At 35.5% G+C, this 16,379-nt stretch overlaps 1 protein-coding gene across 1 annotated transcript in view; it reads left to right on the forward strand.

The window, feature by feature from the left end:
* DCN (decorin) overlaps positions 1-14,187 on the forward strand; it is a 44,233-nt gene extending 30,046 nt beyond the window's left edge. Inside the window, exons 4-8 of the mRNA XM_071552100.1 lie at positions 4,377-4,590; positions 4,778-4,891; positions 6,048-6,141; positions 11,408-11,546; positions 12,691-14,187. Coding sequence (XP_071408201.1) covers positions 4,377-4,590; positions 4,778-4,891; positions 6,048-6,141; positions 11,408-11,546; positions 12,691-12,885 — 756 coding nt within the window. The 3' untranslated portion in view covers positions 12,886-14,187. The remainder of the gene's footprint in view (positions 1-4,376; positions 4,591-4,777; positions 4,892-6,047; positions 6,142-11,407; positions 11,547-12,690) is intronic.
* The last annotated feature ends 2,192 nt before the right edge of the window (positions 14,188-16,379 follow it).

A 16,379-nucleotide genomic window follows, 5' to 3' on the forward strand; every position in this document is an offset into this window, starting at 1 on the left:
TCTCCACCCCTAGATGGGACAAAATTTGTAAGTATTAGTAACCCCAAGAAGAAAAACTCTATGCTTTTTCCAACATGACTGCCACACACTCCCTTTGCAGTTTGTTCTGGTGTATTTTGACAAAAGCCTGCCAACAAAGGTTCCAACATTTTCCTGAATTGTGAATCCCCTTTTTTGTTTTGGAATAAATATTTGAGGTAGTAACCAGGTCAGATGGAGCTAACTGGCCAGACTCTCACTGACTTTAACATAGCCAGCATCTATTCCTGTCATACAGTGATTTTTATTTATTTTTTCCTGACTACAGAAGTACTAGAGCTGTTTCAGTACAAAGAAAGTCATCTTCAGAGCAAAGCTTAGATTCTTTTTCCTCTCTGAACACCACCTTAACTGCAGGTCATGATAAGGTGATGCAATATGAAAACAAAGACAATGTTTACTGTGCAATGCTTACATGCTGTATTATGACAAAGAAAAAAAAGGTTTAGCTCAGGAAAATGAGGATAAAAGTTAAGTTTTTTTCTTATCCATAGGGAATTGTTATGAAACTTCTCAGCCTGAAGTGATGTATTAATACTTTATGTATTTATGCCTTTTTATTTTCTCTTTGTTTCTTGCCTCTTTTTTTCACCTATGGCTATATATCTTTGCATCCATATCAGGTCATGTTGAAAGCTGTCCACTTGTATGCTGAGCATTTTGCCTTTTGAATTACTGATGTGCTTCAAATTTTGGGGGTTTTTTTTGAGTGCATTTATTTTAAATGAAATATATTTTTTCCTCCACTAAAACAGCATTGTGGGGGATGGTAGATTTTCATATAAAAGTGTCAATTTTTGTGACTTGCTGTTCTAGGCTGTCAGATTTCTGCCAAATCATTTCATACCAGCAGCACTGCAAGTGATGTCCGACCAATGGGTCCAGCATTTTGAGAACTTTCACATTTACCCTTATTTTTCACTCCAAATACTTCTTGCCCCATACAAAAATGTCCTATGTTCTTTAACACAATGAATAGAATGTCCCATCACACCATCTGGTCTTTATTCAGGATAGCTAGTCCATGTGACCTGCTTTTGCCTAAAATCCATTCCTCAGTAACACCACCTGCAGATGTTTTCCCTAGGTTTTTCTCCTCTTGTTCCTGTTTTCATTGACCTTTAAAATCCCCTGTGTTTTTAATTTTATTTTATTTTGGTTTGGTTTAGCTTTTGTTACATGCAAACCATCCGGGAGGCATTCTGAGGAAAGTAAACAGCATTGCTCCAAGGCTAATAACTTAGTTCTTTAAGTCTTGCATATAATAGAGTTATTGTGAAGTGGGAAAGGAATCCAGGGCTATAGCTTGCCAGGTGCTAACTGGTGTGTTATCCTCATCATTTGTTGTTGCTCTGGGAGATAGTAAAACTTTTCTTGAAAATTCTAGAATGGTTTATTTTTTCTTCTTTACAGCTGCACAAAAATAATGGAAAAATAATGCAGGTTTAAAATACTGGGAGCAGGAACTTGCAGAGAGGGTTCTAAACGCTAAATGATATTCTGCAAAAAAAAAAAAAAGTTGAAAACTTTAAGTTATTAGGCCTTCCCACATGTTTGAAGTGAAATTAGTATTTTTAATCATACTTTGGATAAACACCATCATTTCTGAGTGAAAAACTCTCTGAGTGCATGAATAAAAGAAAAGCTCTATGTATTTCCCCAAGACAACATTAACATATTCAGGAGAAAGCATTTGCAAAAAAGAGCTGATTAATCCTACGTACTTAGGTAACTTCTGAATTTGGTCAAGGCTATCAGTTCAGATCTGGAGAGACGTGACATGCTTTTAGCCTCAAGTACTCAGAGAATGTTTACATTGCAGTGCCTAGCTGAATGTATACCTACCTATTTCCTTTAAGAAATATTTCACACCAGATCATCTGTTGTGATAATCATAGCCAAAGATTTTATCTTAAAAGTTACAAAATTAATAAAAAAAAAAGAAAAATAAAAAGGCAGATTTTTAGCTGACATATATGACTAAACAGGACTAAGCAGGATGCAGGATAAATATTTCAAGTGCTCATGAGTCCAAACTCATGAATGTAGACTTAGAGATCTATGGAAAAGAAATCTATGGTGAAATTAAGAAAAATTAAAAAAAATGTGATAAGCAGTAGCACATTCAATTATTGCAATAAAAACAGTGTAAGACACTAATCTGCATGATTCCAACTGTATCACTTTTAAATAATTGAAATGTTTGCTGTGTCCTAATACTGTACAGGTAGCTGTATTTCACTGTGAGCAGAATCTACATCTGTATCAAAATTCTGGCAATGAAGAATCAGGAAACCACACCCAATGAGTACTCCATATGTTCTCATGTCAGTTCTTACAGCTCAAGCTCAAATAAAAGAAAGTTGGGGCCATGGCTTCCTCTGACCAATATATTTATTTTGGGAGAGTCTTATTGCTAGGGAAATACTCTGCTGAACTGTGAGTGACCTCTTCTATCTCCTCTTGCATATTGTTATTTCTAGCTAGCATACAAAATTAAAACCAGATATGTTCAGTTTTGCGTGTATTCAGAGAAACTGCATACAAAACACACTGCTTGCTTTGCTCAGGATGATCTGCAAGAGGAGTCCATTAGGGGAAAACCACACACCAGGCACCATTTTAAAGTATCTTCTCACTTTCAGTTTCCATGACAGAGAGGTGCTATCACAGATAATGATAGCCTTGTACTGTATTATTACTTAACTGACTGTGGAGAATGCGTTGAATGCTCCATTTTCCTCCAAGAAACAGACTAAATTGTAATTCTGAAAATATTGAAAGTGTATTAAAAGGCTCTGCATGTTAACTGTAGTATATGCAGCAACTTTCTTGTTTCCGAAACTAGCATAAGGGAGGAAGTGAACAAAGATGGTCTCTTCCTAATAATAAATATAAGTAGAGATTATATCTGTATTTATATGGCCTATTCTACCTAATTCATTGTGCAAACATGCAGCACTGTAAGACTGTTAAGTAGACAGCAAACAGATGAAATTATGAGTAATTCAAGTATGTATCATATCTAAAATACTTGCCATTATGTGTGTTATGTTCTGACAGTAATGGGACTTTCTTGTACCTTTTTGTGCCATGATTGATCAATCAGTAGGAGACTCAGCAGTAGTGTAAGATTTCAGAGGCATGCAGAGACCACCTATTACAGGTAACAGAGCTTTCATGGAGGCCTTTGCCCCATGACTGTATAGAGAGCTTATATACTTAGAGTTACCCTGAGTTTAAATATTACAGTTCTGAGAACTATATTAGGCACCTGTGTGGAAGGGCAAGCGAGTATGGTCCATGATCCCTAACTGCAGGACTTGGAGTATGATGCCGCCAATTGCTGCCCTTTCATACAAAGTTACACTTACAAAAAAAAAAAAGCTTATATCTCTGCAAAACCCGAGTTTGTTATCAGACAGAAATCTATTACGTGCGGTCTTATAAGAGTAAGGAAAGAGGTGACATTATGTATATTTTTATTAAGCTAGGCTGTGCCTTTACTGCATTGAGTCATAGAATTTCCTATTCAGGAGAAACTGGTTAGAATGAATGTGTGAAGATGAGTAAGGCATAAAAGTACCCCCTGAATAAACAAAATGAGAAAAAAAACACCCAAGCAAATAATAATGATAATATTAGGTTTTTGTGACTATCTTGTTTTCCACAACTTTCAAATTGGAAGGGTTTTACTTATTCTTGGGCATAAATTATAGATGCTAACAGAAGCTGCATGTATGTGTGTATGGCCAAACTTCATGAACAAAGATTTGGGCAGGGCTCTCCCCACGTGAGTGTGCCCTTCCAGCCTGCGCAGTGGATTTTAGGTGAGGCACAGCGTGCGCAGAACTGGCCCCACCGTTTAAGTCCCAAGGTCCATCTGCCACGGCCGAGTGAGCTTGGACAGTGACAGTGAAGTCCTCAGGACTGTCTACAGCACCCGGTACTAACCGGGGCTGACCCTGCTGAGCATCTGAGATCTGACAGGATCAGATGTCAGGGAGGCATTGAACTGCCCGGTACAGTCTCCACTGAGACTCGAACTCACGACCTTGTGATCAGAGTCCGGAGTGCTCACCTTTACACCACAGGACCGAAGCTGCATGTAGTGTCAGTAATGAAATAATACTTGTATTTGTTCTGTAGGACTATATCTTTCACTGTTTCAGAAGTTTATGATCTGATTATTTTAGTACTGCATTGCATTTTCACCAGCTCCCCAAACTGGCCAGCTGAAGACAACAAAAGACACTAGAAAATAATACTTTTAAAATGTTTGATTCCTAAAGTAATTTGCCTTGTGATCATCTGAGATCTCCATTATTACTCCACAGGCACTGATCCTTGTTAACAACAAAATCAGCAAAATAAGCCCATTAGCTTTTGCTCCTCTGAAGAAACTGGAAAGACTTTACCTGTCCAAGAACAACCTGAAGGAACTCCCAGAAAATATGCCGAAGTCTCTTCAGGAGATACGGGCTCATGAGAATGAGATCTCCAAGTTGCGGAAAGCCGTCTTTAATGGACTGAATCAAGTGATTGTCTTAGGTATGAGCTTGAGAAATTATAACAAAACAACTCAGTGTTTTTACAAGAGGCGGCTTTTAGTTCAATCAGTGATTTTACATAAAAAGCAAAGAAATGTTCCAATAAATTGTACCTGTGAATTAGTTTTGACCAGAAGAATATAGGTACCTACAATGCAGCACAGCTCATGACCATGTTTTGTTGGCAGAACTAGGCACCAATCCAATCAAGAGTTCAGGCATTGAAAATGGAGCTTTTCAGGGGATGAAGAGGCTCTCCTACATTCGTATCGCAGACACCAACATTACTAGCATCCCAAAAGGTGAGAAATTCAATTAATATTTCTGAGATTTGCACAGGTATAATATCATGACTTCTAGTCAGCTAAGAAAAAGAATGTTATGGAAGCTTTTTGAGTCAGTCCTTAGAGTATTCATTACCTGACTACATATTTTTCATCAGTTGACTCTTAGTTTGGAAAATTTTGGATTTCTGTCATGAGAAACTCCACGAAAGGTGAACTGTAAGAAGTAAGCCATGTTATTTGGGTTTTTTTGTCTCATACTTGAAATATAAAGTGGAAAAAATGTTTTCAACCTCCAACCTTGGTTGTTGAGCCTCAGCAGCCTTACACAGATGTGAACTCTTGTTGAATTAATTAAAATTCTACAAGCATAAAATCAGCACTTCACAAGTGTCAGGGTTTGAAGCAAAAATACTGTCCCAATGCAAAACAGAAACGTTTGCTATTTTAAAGGTACTTAATTGGAAATTGCTACAAAATAAGAACAACTTCATAACAAACTAACCAGAATGGTTCCAATCCAAAGCAAATTATATTCAGTTTATTCATACTTCAGGCAATAGATCATTTTGAAATGGTTGAAAACTTTTTGAAAGTTAATACTGGTTGTTATTTTTTTCTTCCCACATTTCCTGTTTTAGATATTCTCTTGAGGGACCTCAGATAGGTAAAATGTGTTTCCCTTTTTTTTCCATGATAAACAGAATCTGCATACTACTATGTGCCCTAACTAAAAAAATCCTTATTTTACCTCATCCTTACAGTTGCATTTTCTACTGCTGTTACTTGTAAAATATTCTAGGTGCCAAATGTTTGTACACTTATGTATGTGGATAGTCTGGCTAAAATGAAATACACTATTATGTATGTGCCACTTACATAATCATGAAGGCTAAAAGTCATATCTGAGAAAAATTTCAAGTGGGATTTTACAAGATTTAACTGTTTTATAATGCCTTTAGGACCTTAGTCTTTTTTCATGTTAAATAGTTATGAGCTGTTTCCATTTTCCCAGATTGTGAAAGTTCTTAGTTTCATTCAGTGAATTGTTCTTGGGCAGGTTTAGTAAAAGGGTTTTTTTAACTGTCAAAGAACCTCAGTTTAATGCATGTCTTTTTTAAAAAATAATAATCCAGTATAATCAAAAGTAATTTGATGATGTTCTCACTTTCAGGCCTTCCCCCATCCCTTACTGAACTTCACCTTGATGGCAACAAAATCAGCAAAGTTGATGCTGAAGGTCTGTCTGGACTCACCAATTTGGCAAAGTAAGAAATATTTTTTTTGTCTTCTTATAAAATATTAGTTGAAATTGTAATCGCCGTACACACACAATTAGAAAATATAAGTCTGAGTTTCATGAGCATTATCACCACTGAAGAAGTACATAACTTAGCAGGAAAAACTTCTAAGAATTTATATACTGATTTCAGAAAACAAACATATCTTTGTTTCTAGCAAAACTTTCCATCTGTTCTCAATTATGAGTGATGTATGTCCAGGACAACTGTTTATTCGATTTATTAAAAAAAAAGAAAAAAAAGATAAAAATGAGATTTTTAAAAACTATGTCATATTTCTTTCATTGCATGTCTATCTTTGGTATATAGAGTTTTCCTGCTCATACAATTTGTTCTAGAAACTGAGGTAAAAAACACACGTGAACCAAAATTGCTTTCAACAGTGGTTTCTTTGTTTCACAAGAAAGACAAGTCTGAAATGAGTCCAGGAACATGACTAAAAAACCAATAAATGGAAAATTGTCACTGTCAGTGATTTTACTCTGTTAATCTGTGAATATGCTATTAAGTTTCTCTAACTGTAGGAAAATGTAAGGAGAATTCCCAAAGAGCAGTTGTACAGAATTATTTTTGAATTTGTTCACATCACAAAGCATGCTAACAGAGTAAAACGGGTCTTTAGTACATTTTAATGATAATACTTTAACATTTTAGTATAAAAATAGTTTATTTGATCCAAAAGCTTGTTAGACAGTCAGATAACTGGATCTAATTCATGGATCTTAATCATTCTGCTTTGTCATTATGAAGACAGAAAACAGAAATCATATAAAGATTGTTGATGAACCGGAGTTAAGTTTACCATTGCTTATAGTAGCTCTGACAGCAATTCAATGCAAAGTATATAGTAACTTAAAATATAATTTGGATCTGTCAACTCCAAGGGTTAAAACTTACAGCACCTTTCTAGAGCTTATAAAGTAAGACATTTCATTTTATGTTTTATGTACATATTTGATCACAGACTTATCCCTGCTCAAAAAAAAAATCTGTTCCATGAGTTAATGACAAAGTAAAAATACCATAATTGTGGGTTAGAGTACTATGAAGCAGATTTTTTTTATACCAGAGGCTTAGAATCAAATGTAACATTCATCAGAGAAATTATCAAGAAAACTTCCAAAAGCAAAACAATAAGATAACTCCTCAGGTAGAGAGTAATTTACTTTATTGGAGGTATGGGTTGTGGGGTGAGTGAGTTGTCCTCCAGATGACACAGTTTTTCTGCTTTTTCACATTCACACCTGGAACACACTACAGGCAGCACCACATGGACAACATTGTTGAAAGTCCATCTCAAGACATAATGCTTTACACAGCAAGTGCCAATATAACCTTGGGCTGCTTCTATTGTGGCTACACTGTATGGAGAAACAAGACATTCTGCTAATCATGATGTGGAAATGTGGAACTGCTCAGAGCAGGCACCATCTTAAACCACTTTCTGCCCTGTGCTTAAGCAGGTAACCTAAGCATAGTCAGAAATCCTCTTTTGCAAAGTTGAGAGGTAAGGCAGAATAGAGATTGGTAAACAAGGAGCATGTTGGACATAACGCAGAAGAAAGATGGATAAAGGAAGGAGCTATGGGAGAGCTCCAGGTGAGCATTTCGGATAAATATAAGGGCAGCATGCCCTTTGTGCCACAGAAACAAGCTACCAATAAAGAGCTTTCATTTATACATCTGTCTTTAGAGATATTAGGACACAGTCAGACAACCTCGACCATGTCAACTCAAGCTCAATAGTCTAAATAACCACCCTAAAACACAGTTAAACTTTGAGAAACAGAACATTTTTCTTAGTGTGTAAAGTTCTTTTAAATGTTCCATGTAGGTCTACTACTTTTGAGTTCTTGAGTTCTAGTAGATGGCCAATAATTGTCCTTTGTGTTTGTTTTCCTTGTAAAATTGCTTTCAAAGGCCTTCATAGAGTGCTTCAGTGGAAAGACAATAATCTCATGAATGTAAACCCAACAAAGGTTTTGCTGAATACATGCAGGAATGAGCTCAAAAGAGGATATACACATTACACAGACAATACTGCTAATGTCTATATCCTATTGAAGCTTACTGAAATTATCTAGCTCCAAACAGTGGAAATTGCATCAAGCAAATGGTGGTTTAGATTTGATATTGGGAAAAGTTTTGTCACTAAAAGGCACTGAACCAGGGAATTGGTGGAACTGCCTTTCCTGGAAGTGTTCAAACAGCATGTAGTTGTGGCACTTGGGGACATGGTTTAGTGGTGAACATGGTGGTACTGCGTTAATGTTCAGACTTGATGATCTTAAGAGATCTTTTTTCAGCTGTAACAATGCTACAATTCTAAGCCTGTAATGACAGTGATGTTGAGCATCATGAAGTTTCCTAAAAAAATTTTTAAAAAAGTGAAAGTGGTCCAGCAGGGATATAGGAGAAAAAAGAAGGTGAAAAAATATTTGAGGGTTTCTTCAATTTTTAGATGTTTTTGATGATGGTCTTAAATGATTTAGAACCCTGCTACTAGATAACTAAACACCAGAAAAATGTTACTTATTCACTAATATAAAAGGAAGTAATGTATGAGTATATGAATCAAGTTATTTTTCAAATTCTTCTCTTTTTTTCACATGGGAAAAAAAAGGTGATGAAGAGAATATTCTTTTCTAATACTCTTACTCACCCTCTAATTTACAAGTTAATATTGACTTATTTCATCTGTAAGCATAGCCCCTAGTGAGTGACAGTATGTTTGTAACACATTTAGATGACATGTAATTACATTTAATTTCACTGTTTGTGGGATTTAGATGCACTTCTCTACAAACTCCTCCAATATTACTTTTTCCCTTAAAGACTTTGTGCGAAATGGTTACTTTTGCTTCAACAGACCAATATGAAAGTCAGACCAGCTGTTTTTTTCATACTGATGTTCCCAGGTGTGACACATCTGCTTGCAGACCTGCATATGTAATGAGCATATATTTAGATATGTGTCAAACAAGAATTTATAGCCCTCTGGCAAAATGTGGGTTTTTTTCCCAGTCCTTTCAAAGACATTTGCAATGAGTACCTATCAGTGGAGTCCTTTGTAGGCATTCTGTAGAACTTCAGACTGAATTGCTCTGTAGGATCAATTCCCCAAGCTTTCCTAGATCTTGGTACACTCTACTGAAATCGAATTTATTCTAATAAGTTTTAAATGAAAATCCTTCATGACCAAATTCTAGCAGGCATATGGGATACTGTAAATAGACTTCTGAGTGAAATAAGTTCCTGTTGATGTCAGTGGGAGATCTCATAAGCTGTCCACCGTCATTTAATAGTGTGAAAACATTGAACTGTTCAAATGAATGTGATAAGAATATTTGCATTATATATAGCGCTAGATAGCCAGACCTCTTTTTTCCCCCTGTTGTTTATTTTTAAAAGGAAAATTATAAAATACGCTTTAATTCTTGGACATAATATTTTCAGGAAACATCTCTGCCCTAAAGACCAAACAAGAATTTAAAGTCCTGCAGTTTTATACTACATTCAGATCCTGACTTCTGAAGCTGGCACAAGTCACAGAGAATTACAGGTTATTGGGTAACTGTGAAGAAGACTTTCCTTAAACGTATTCATCCATAGCAAATTATTCTATCACAAGGTTTCTGATTATCTATAATAAATTCTCTAATGATTAAGCTATTGATAAATCTCAGAGAATTTCCTCCCTCAAAATTTAAAAAAAGAAAAAATAGAGCAAAGTAGATGACCTAGGGTTAGCCTTTATAGAAATATTTTTTTCAAAATAAAACACTGCTGATGATGACAAATCCTGAGGTACTGCCACTGTGAATTCCTTACTGCAACATTGAACATTGTAACTTACGAAAGTCTCTTGAAAAATTTCTGTACTTTGGTAATTACAAACCAAAATAGTATTAACACAGAAATACACAGATAAAAACAGACTTTCCAAACTGAACATAATTTGTTCTAGTAAATCGAGTATGTGGATATATAAAGTAGAAAGGATGATTTTGTGAGGAAAGCTCTGGATTGGTAACGGTGGATGATTTACCACCTAATTTTGGCGAGCGATTCTGCTCTGACGGGCTCAGTTCTCTGTGATTAATCTAGTGATTCAGCCCTCAGCCCTAGCCCCTAAAAGGCAAGGAAGGCTCCCTCCGCACCAGTCCCCCGCCATTCCCCGAAGAGAGGTCCAGAGATCAGGAGATTTGATGGTAACAGAAGAAGCAAACTTTATTGGGGTGCCTCACTTTTATGGACTAAGGCAGGGAAGGTTCTGGAAGAAAGGGCAGAGCTAAGCTTCCTATTGACCAGAAGGTGTGCAAATGAAGGATTGAAAATGGACCAGTGGGGGATAAGTGTGAAACATTACAACAACCAATGGTAGAACAAGGTTAACAACCAATCAGAGAACAGAGATAAGAACCAATGAGGACACAGAACTTTAACCAATGGAAAGAAATGCTGGGAAAGAGACCCTAGGAGATTATGGGAAGAAGAAACTTGGGCAGGGAATGACTAAGCGAAAATGCAAGAGAGAAGACATGTTTGTGATACAGTTTTTATTACACTGCTAAAGTGTCCATGTAAGGGGCATTTGAGTCCATGTCCTTGTAGATTCTGTGCAAAACATCAGCATTAGGAACATTTGGATTTGTAACATCCACAGTCTCATCGACCTAGCATTTGTAATACTCTTGCCATTTAGTAAATCCTAGGTCTCCTCCCACAGATTGGGACCCAGGAGAAATGTGCAAGTCCCACTCTTGTGTCCTGCTAAACAAAACATTAAGTGTGATTGAGCTCACTTCCAGTATGTAGCATGGCTTTAACTATTTAAGTATACTAGAATGACATAGTGTTTCAGCTTTAAAAGAAAGGCTGGTGCCTATAGAGGTAGACAGCACGTATTTTTACTGAGATGAATGATATGCTCATCAAAGTATGCAGTATCATAAGCACAAGTTCAATGATAGGATGATAATTATGATTGCTCACATAAGATGTCAAACTTATTTAAATATATTTATTTAAACTAGTTTTCCATGGTGACTCTAGCTCACTCATAAATTTGAAAATTAGCTTGGTGTTTCTACAACAATAATCAATCAAGGGAGAAGGTTATGAGGGTAACATTTTGTTGTTGTTTTTGGTTTCTTTTTTGTTTTGTTTGAGTTTACTTTGTTTGGTTGAGTTGGTTTTCTTTTTGAGATTTTTTGGTTGTTTTTTTTTCCAGATTGGGTCTCAGTTTCAACACTATTTCTTCAGTTGAGAATGGCTCTCTTAACAATGTACCTCATCTGAGAGAACTCCATTTGAACAACAATGAACTTGTCAGAGTACCTGGTGGGCTGGGTGACCACAAATATATCCAGGTAAAGTTTATCATAGTTCCTCAGAGAGCAATAGTTGAAAGATTCTAAATGATGCTTATGTGTTTATTCAGTCTTGACCACAAATATACACAGCATGTGAGGAAAAGGTAATTTGATGCAAGTTACATAAACTCTTGAATTGTCATGGAAAAAATTCATACAACAGGAAGACTCTTATTCTAATTTTTGTGTGGAAGTGGCCTGGGTGGTATATAAATCTGGAGGTGTACATTTGTTGTCCATGTGTGATTTAGGGGATGCAACAAATATGAGAATATTTGTGTACTTTGATTTCTCGTTACTCAAAAAATGCTTTCAAAGAACATTTTTCTGTTGATTTTTTTTTTTTCAATTCTACTCACTGACATTTTGCAACGTTTCCGAAGAACCTTTACTTTGTTATCTCACAAAGCTGTGCCTTCAGGGGGGCAAAGAGACACAATAGGCATTTCACTTCAGCAGTATTTTTGAGGTCCTTGTGTCTGGATGTGTTTAAATATGGCCTCTTGGAAGCAATTAAAATCTGTCTTCACCTGGATTAAGATGTTACAGGAAAGAAAGCTCCGAAAAAAATGAAGATTCCCAAGTGTAAATCACCCCTTGCAAGCAGATTGAGAAAACTCTGCAGAAATTATGACTCTGGAGCAAATTAATATTCATCAGCTATTTTAAATCATTGTTAGTGATTGCTTTGGCTATGAGTCCTAAACAGTTGCACTCATGAAAGTGAAAGCATTAGTGCTGAAGAGAAACCAATTAGTATCAAATTCATTCTCTATATACAGCATGAGCTTCTGAGCCACAGAGCTGAATTAGTAATTCCAAATATTTGACTCCTGGTTTGATTACAGTATGAATAAATGATGATAATGTCATTAGATTGTTTTGTACAATTTCTGCACTTTCTATAGAAATAATTGAATTGAGTGTTCAAGTGTTCAATGCAGGTGTTTCAAAGGTAATCAGAATTAGGGATTCGTTTAGGAAAAAAAGATGTATTGTTTCTCTGTATAATGTTGCAGAACACATCCCAAGCATTTAATAAACCATATAAAATAATATGATTTGATAAATGATATCAAATCATCTATCTTATATGCCACAGTACCTCTATTTCTCACTTCTGTACTTCTGTGCTTTTCAGGTGGTGTATCTTCATAACAACAAAATTGCTTCCATTGGTATCAACGACTTCTGCCCCCTTGGCTACAACACCAAAAAGGCTAGTTATTCTGGTGTGAGTCTCTTCAGCAACCCTGTGCAGTACTGGGAAATCCAGCCCTCTGCTTTCCGGTGTATCCATGAACGCTCTGCAGTACAGATTGGAAATTACAAATAGATGTCTAAAGATGGGGTTCGGATGTGTTTCAGCTAAAGTATCTGTTGTTATAGGCCTGTTCAAAAAATCATTGCTAACAGTTAATGCCAAATACCAGAAACTTCACTTTAAAGTGGAGATGATCCATTGATCTAGAATAAATCAAACAGTACAGATGTACAAGAGTAAGCATACCATCAAAGAGAATTGCCAACTGTGCTTTAAACTGACTTATTTCAACCTTCTTTTCCAGCATGCTTTCTGTGGCATTTTTCAGTTTGCTGAATGCTACAGGTTTTCAAATTCCACTGTATATGAGATTTGGAGTAAATAATTGTCAAGCTATGATATTAAAAAAAATAGTGATTGAGATTATTTTTATAGCCGTGCACGCATAAAAATAGTATAGGGAAAAAAGACTCTTAAATCATCTTGAGATTTGAGAAGGTGAAAGTTACCTCCTTTAAATTTATTTCAAGCCCTGGAGGTATAAAAATATCCACTATAACTCTAAGATAATTCTGAATATATCTACTTAGCAGAGAAAAATAAAGTTGTTGCTAGTCATTATTTTGGGAACAATAAAATGAATTCTTATTATGCACATAGTTCTTTAAAGGTTGCCATTCCTCTAGAGCAATGCTATTCAGAATTAGCCTAACATCATTCTAATGAACAAAATATTGAGTATTCTGCAGTAAAAAAGTATGTAATCTGTATCTGGAGCTCGATGACTAAATTTCTCTAGTGCAAATCCGTCTCACCTTAGTCACAAGAGCAGTTTTAATGACTACTGCCTTGTAGAATATGGTATAAGGGTTTAGTAATTGATATCAATCCATGTATCTATCTAAACCAAAAAAAAAGCTCACTGTATACTTGTTCTGCATTGTACATTTATCAACACCCTTTACTGTTTTTATTAAAAAACCCCTTTTTATTTGTTAAGTAGAGATATGCAGGTTCCTCTATCTGATGAATTCATTGAATTTAAATTATAAGCAAAATCATAAGTATTGAAAGACATGAAATTTAATAACTGCAAATATGGATATTGTTGGGATATCAATTGTAGAAGTATCTACTTAGATTGATTTGAAGCCCTCTGTAAATTGAGATTCTTCAACCCATTATCAGTGAGTAGCAAGCACATCAAATGTAGGCTACACATTTCTACTGTCAATCTACAAAGCTAAACATATACTCAATAAAAACATCACCTTAAAAGAATCTTCTGCAGTCTCTTAATACTCCACGGTCAATCTCTCTAATTTGTAAAACTTATATGTCATTTATATTAAAGAATAATGTAATACAGGCAAACTCCAAAGTGTTTGTCTTTTTTTTTTTTTTTAAATAGCATAACATAGTGTGTCAGGACCTTCATTAAGTTCTGAAAATTGAACGCGCTTGGCATGGTGATAGGTTGAAGTAAAACCAAGTTGTGTGAAATTCTTTTACCTGAAGAAACGTTTTTGTGTCTATTTCTCATAGGGTGTTTTTGGTTTTTTATTTTTTTTTTAATTTTTTTTTAGAAGACAAATATAGTCTTTTTATAGATGTCATTTATTCAGTATTAAATAATTGGAAATAATTGTGACTCACTAAAACCATTACACTGAAAAAGTGTGTTTGAACTCTTGTTAGCTTTCTTCTGCATATAGTAGACAATGATTTCTCCCTTTTGTCTCTGTTTTTTCTTCTGGGTTTCACATTTTCAGTGTTTAAATAGAACAAACAATAGATGATACCTTTCTGTCACTGGAGGAAACACCGTCCAGAAAATCGGCAGTTAGATTTTTTTCCTTTTGGTTCTTGATTGGATACCTACTATTATACAGACAAAGACTTCATGCAGAAAACTAAGCACGGCCATTTCAAGAGAAAACAAAGGCATTGTACATACAGGATTTGTATGTACATGGTTCAAATTAGCAGATACAGATACAACTTACAGGAAGAGATTCTCACAACAAATAATAACAATTATGTATTACATAAATCTTTATATAAGCACATGCACAAAATTTCCATTTCTCTATCCATGGTTTTAAAATCTCCCATACTAAGGCTTTTCTTTCAAATTAGAGGGAATTTTAAGTTCAGAAGAAAATATTTGAGTCTGGTCCTCTGTAATACCCATGATATATTCCCTTCCCCTTGCGACTTGCTGCTAAAGAACAACTTTTTCCTCATAAAATACATGCCCTGCTAACAACCAAGGACAGCAAAGATAGCAGGGCTATCTTGATTCCCAGCGTAGCTCAATGAAATAGAATAAGCAAATCCTCTAACAAGAGACTTAAGCAAGATCATGACAAATTCAAAAAGTAAACACACTGTTAATTTACTGTAAATTGCGCAACCTCACCAACGTTTGACTGTCGGAACCATATCCACAGACCTCCATCTTCAGAGACTTCAAAGCAGTGGGAAGCCCAGTACTTTTAAAACTGCTTTTCGTATAAATACAGAACAGATGGCTCTCCCGCTTAAAAAGAAAACAAGGGTTGGGAAAAAAAATAAAAAGAAAAAAAGAAGAAACAAAAACAATCTATAAAGAGTTGGGCAGAATGAAATCTGAGAACAAAAGAAGAAAGCCTTTGGTCCCAACAGTGCATCCTCGATTTCTCTGTAATGTATGAAAGTGGTAAATGATCACCACTGTAGGTCTAAAACACATAAGAAATAGCATGCTTTTTCCCTGAGGCAGCTTAAAGCATCTTATCCCTTACTTCAGACAGGGGTGTGACCATCTTTTATGTTGATTTCTCCTATAATGCACCAGGTTATGGACAATTATCATATTCTTGATTGCTCATGTATAAATTACATTAAGTCTAATTTCATTTCCAGGATAGGATCAATTCTTAAATCCATGGCTTCAATGTGTTGTTCTTATTTCGAGGACTGTAGATTTTTTTTCAGTTGCCTCCACAAACTCTTTCTCAAATCCTCTAGGCACAAGGTCTGGCAACAGTGCTTTGAGTAGCACTTGGGTTGTTGGGTTTTTTTGAGCTGCTAGTGAACCACTCTGTTATAATCTATTTCTGCTCATGATTGTTATTTTTTAAAAGCAGATAGCATATTCTTCCTCACAATCAAGTGTAAAAAATAGGAGAAAATAGAGATTTTTTTTTCAAAGCAAACATTAATGCGTCTTTCATATTATATGCAAAATAAATAGGAAAGAATACAGACTTTTTGATTCCACCCCTACTCTGAAGTGCCATCTAGTGTCACTGAGGGACAGTAACAAAGTTACTATTCACTAGTGAAAACCGTGAGGAAAAAAGTTTATGAGGCTTTATGAAAAGAGGGTGCACACTCTGCTGTTTCTGTTTTCTATTTTTATTGTCAGATGTGCATAGCTGTGAGATCAACAGCTTTTTTGTACATTTACAGTCAAATGCTCTTGCTTTGAACGAGGATGGATTTTTGCTCATCCTCTCTAAATGCACACATTTCTCTGCAGTCAGTTTTGCTTCAGAGACTGGCCTACATCTGTCAATTTA

Source organism: Pithys albifrons, chromosome 3 (genome assembly GCF_047495875.1).
Source record: "Pithys albifrons albifrons isolate INPA30051 chromosome 3, PitAlb_v1, whole genome shotgun sequence".
NCBI lineage: Eukaryota > Metazoa > Chordata > Aves > Passeriformes > Thamnophilidae > Pithys > Pithys albifrons.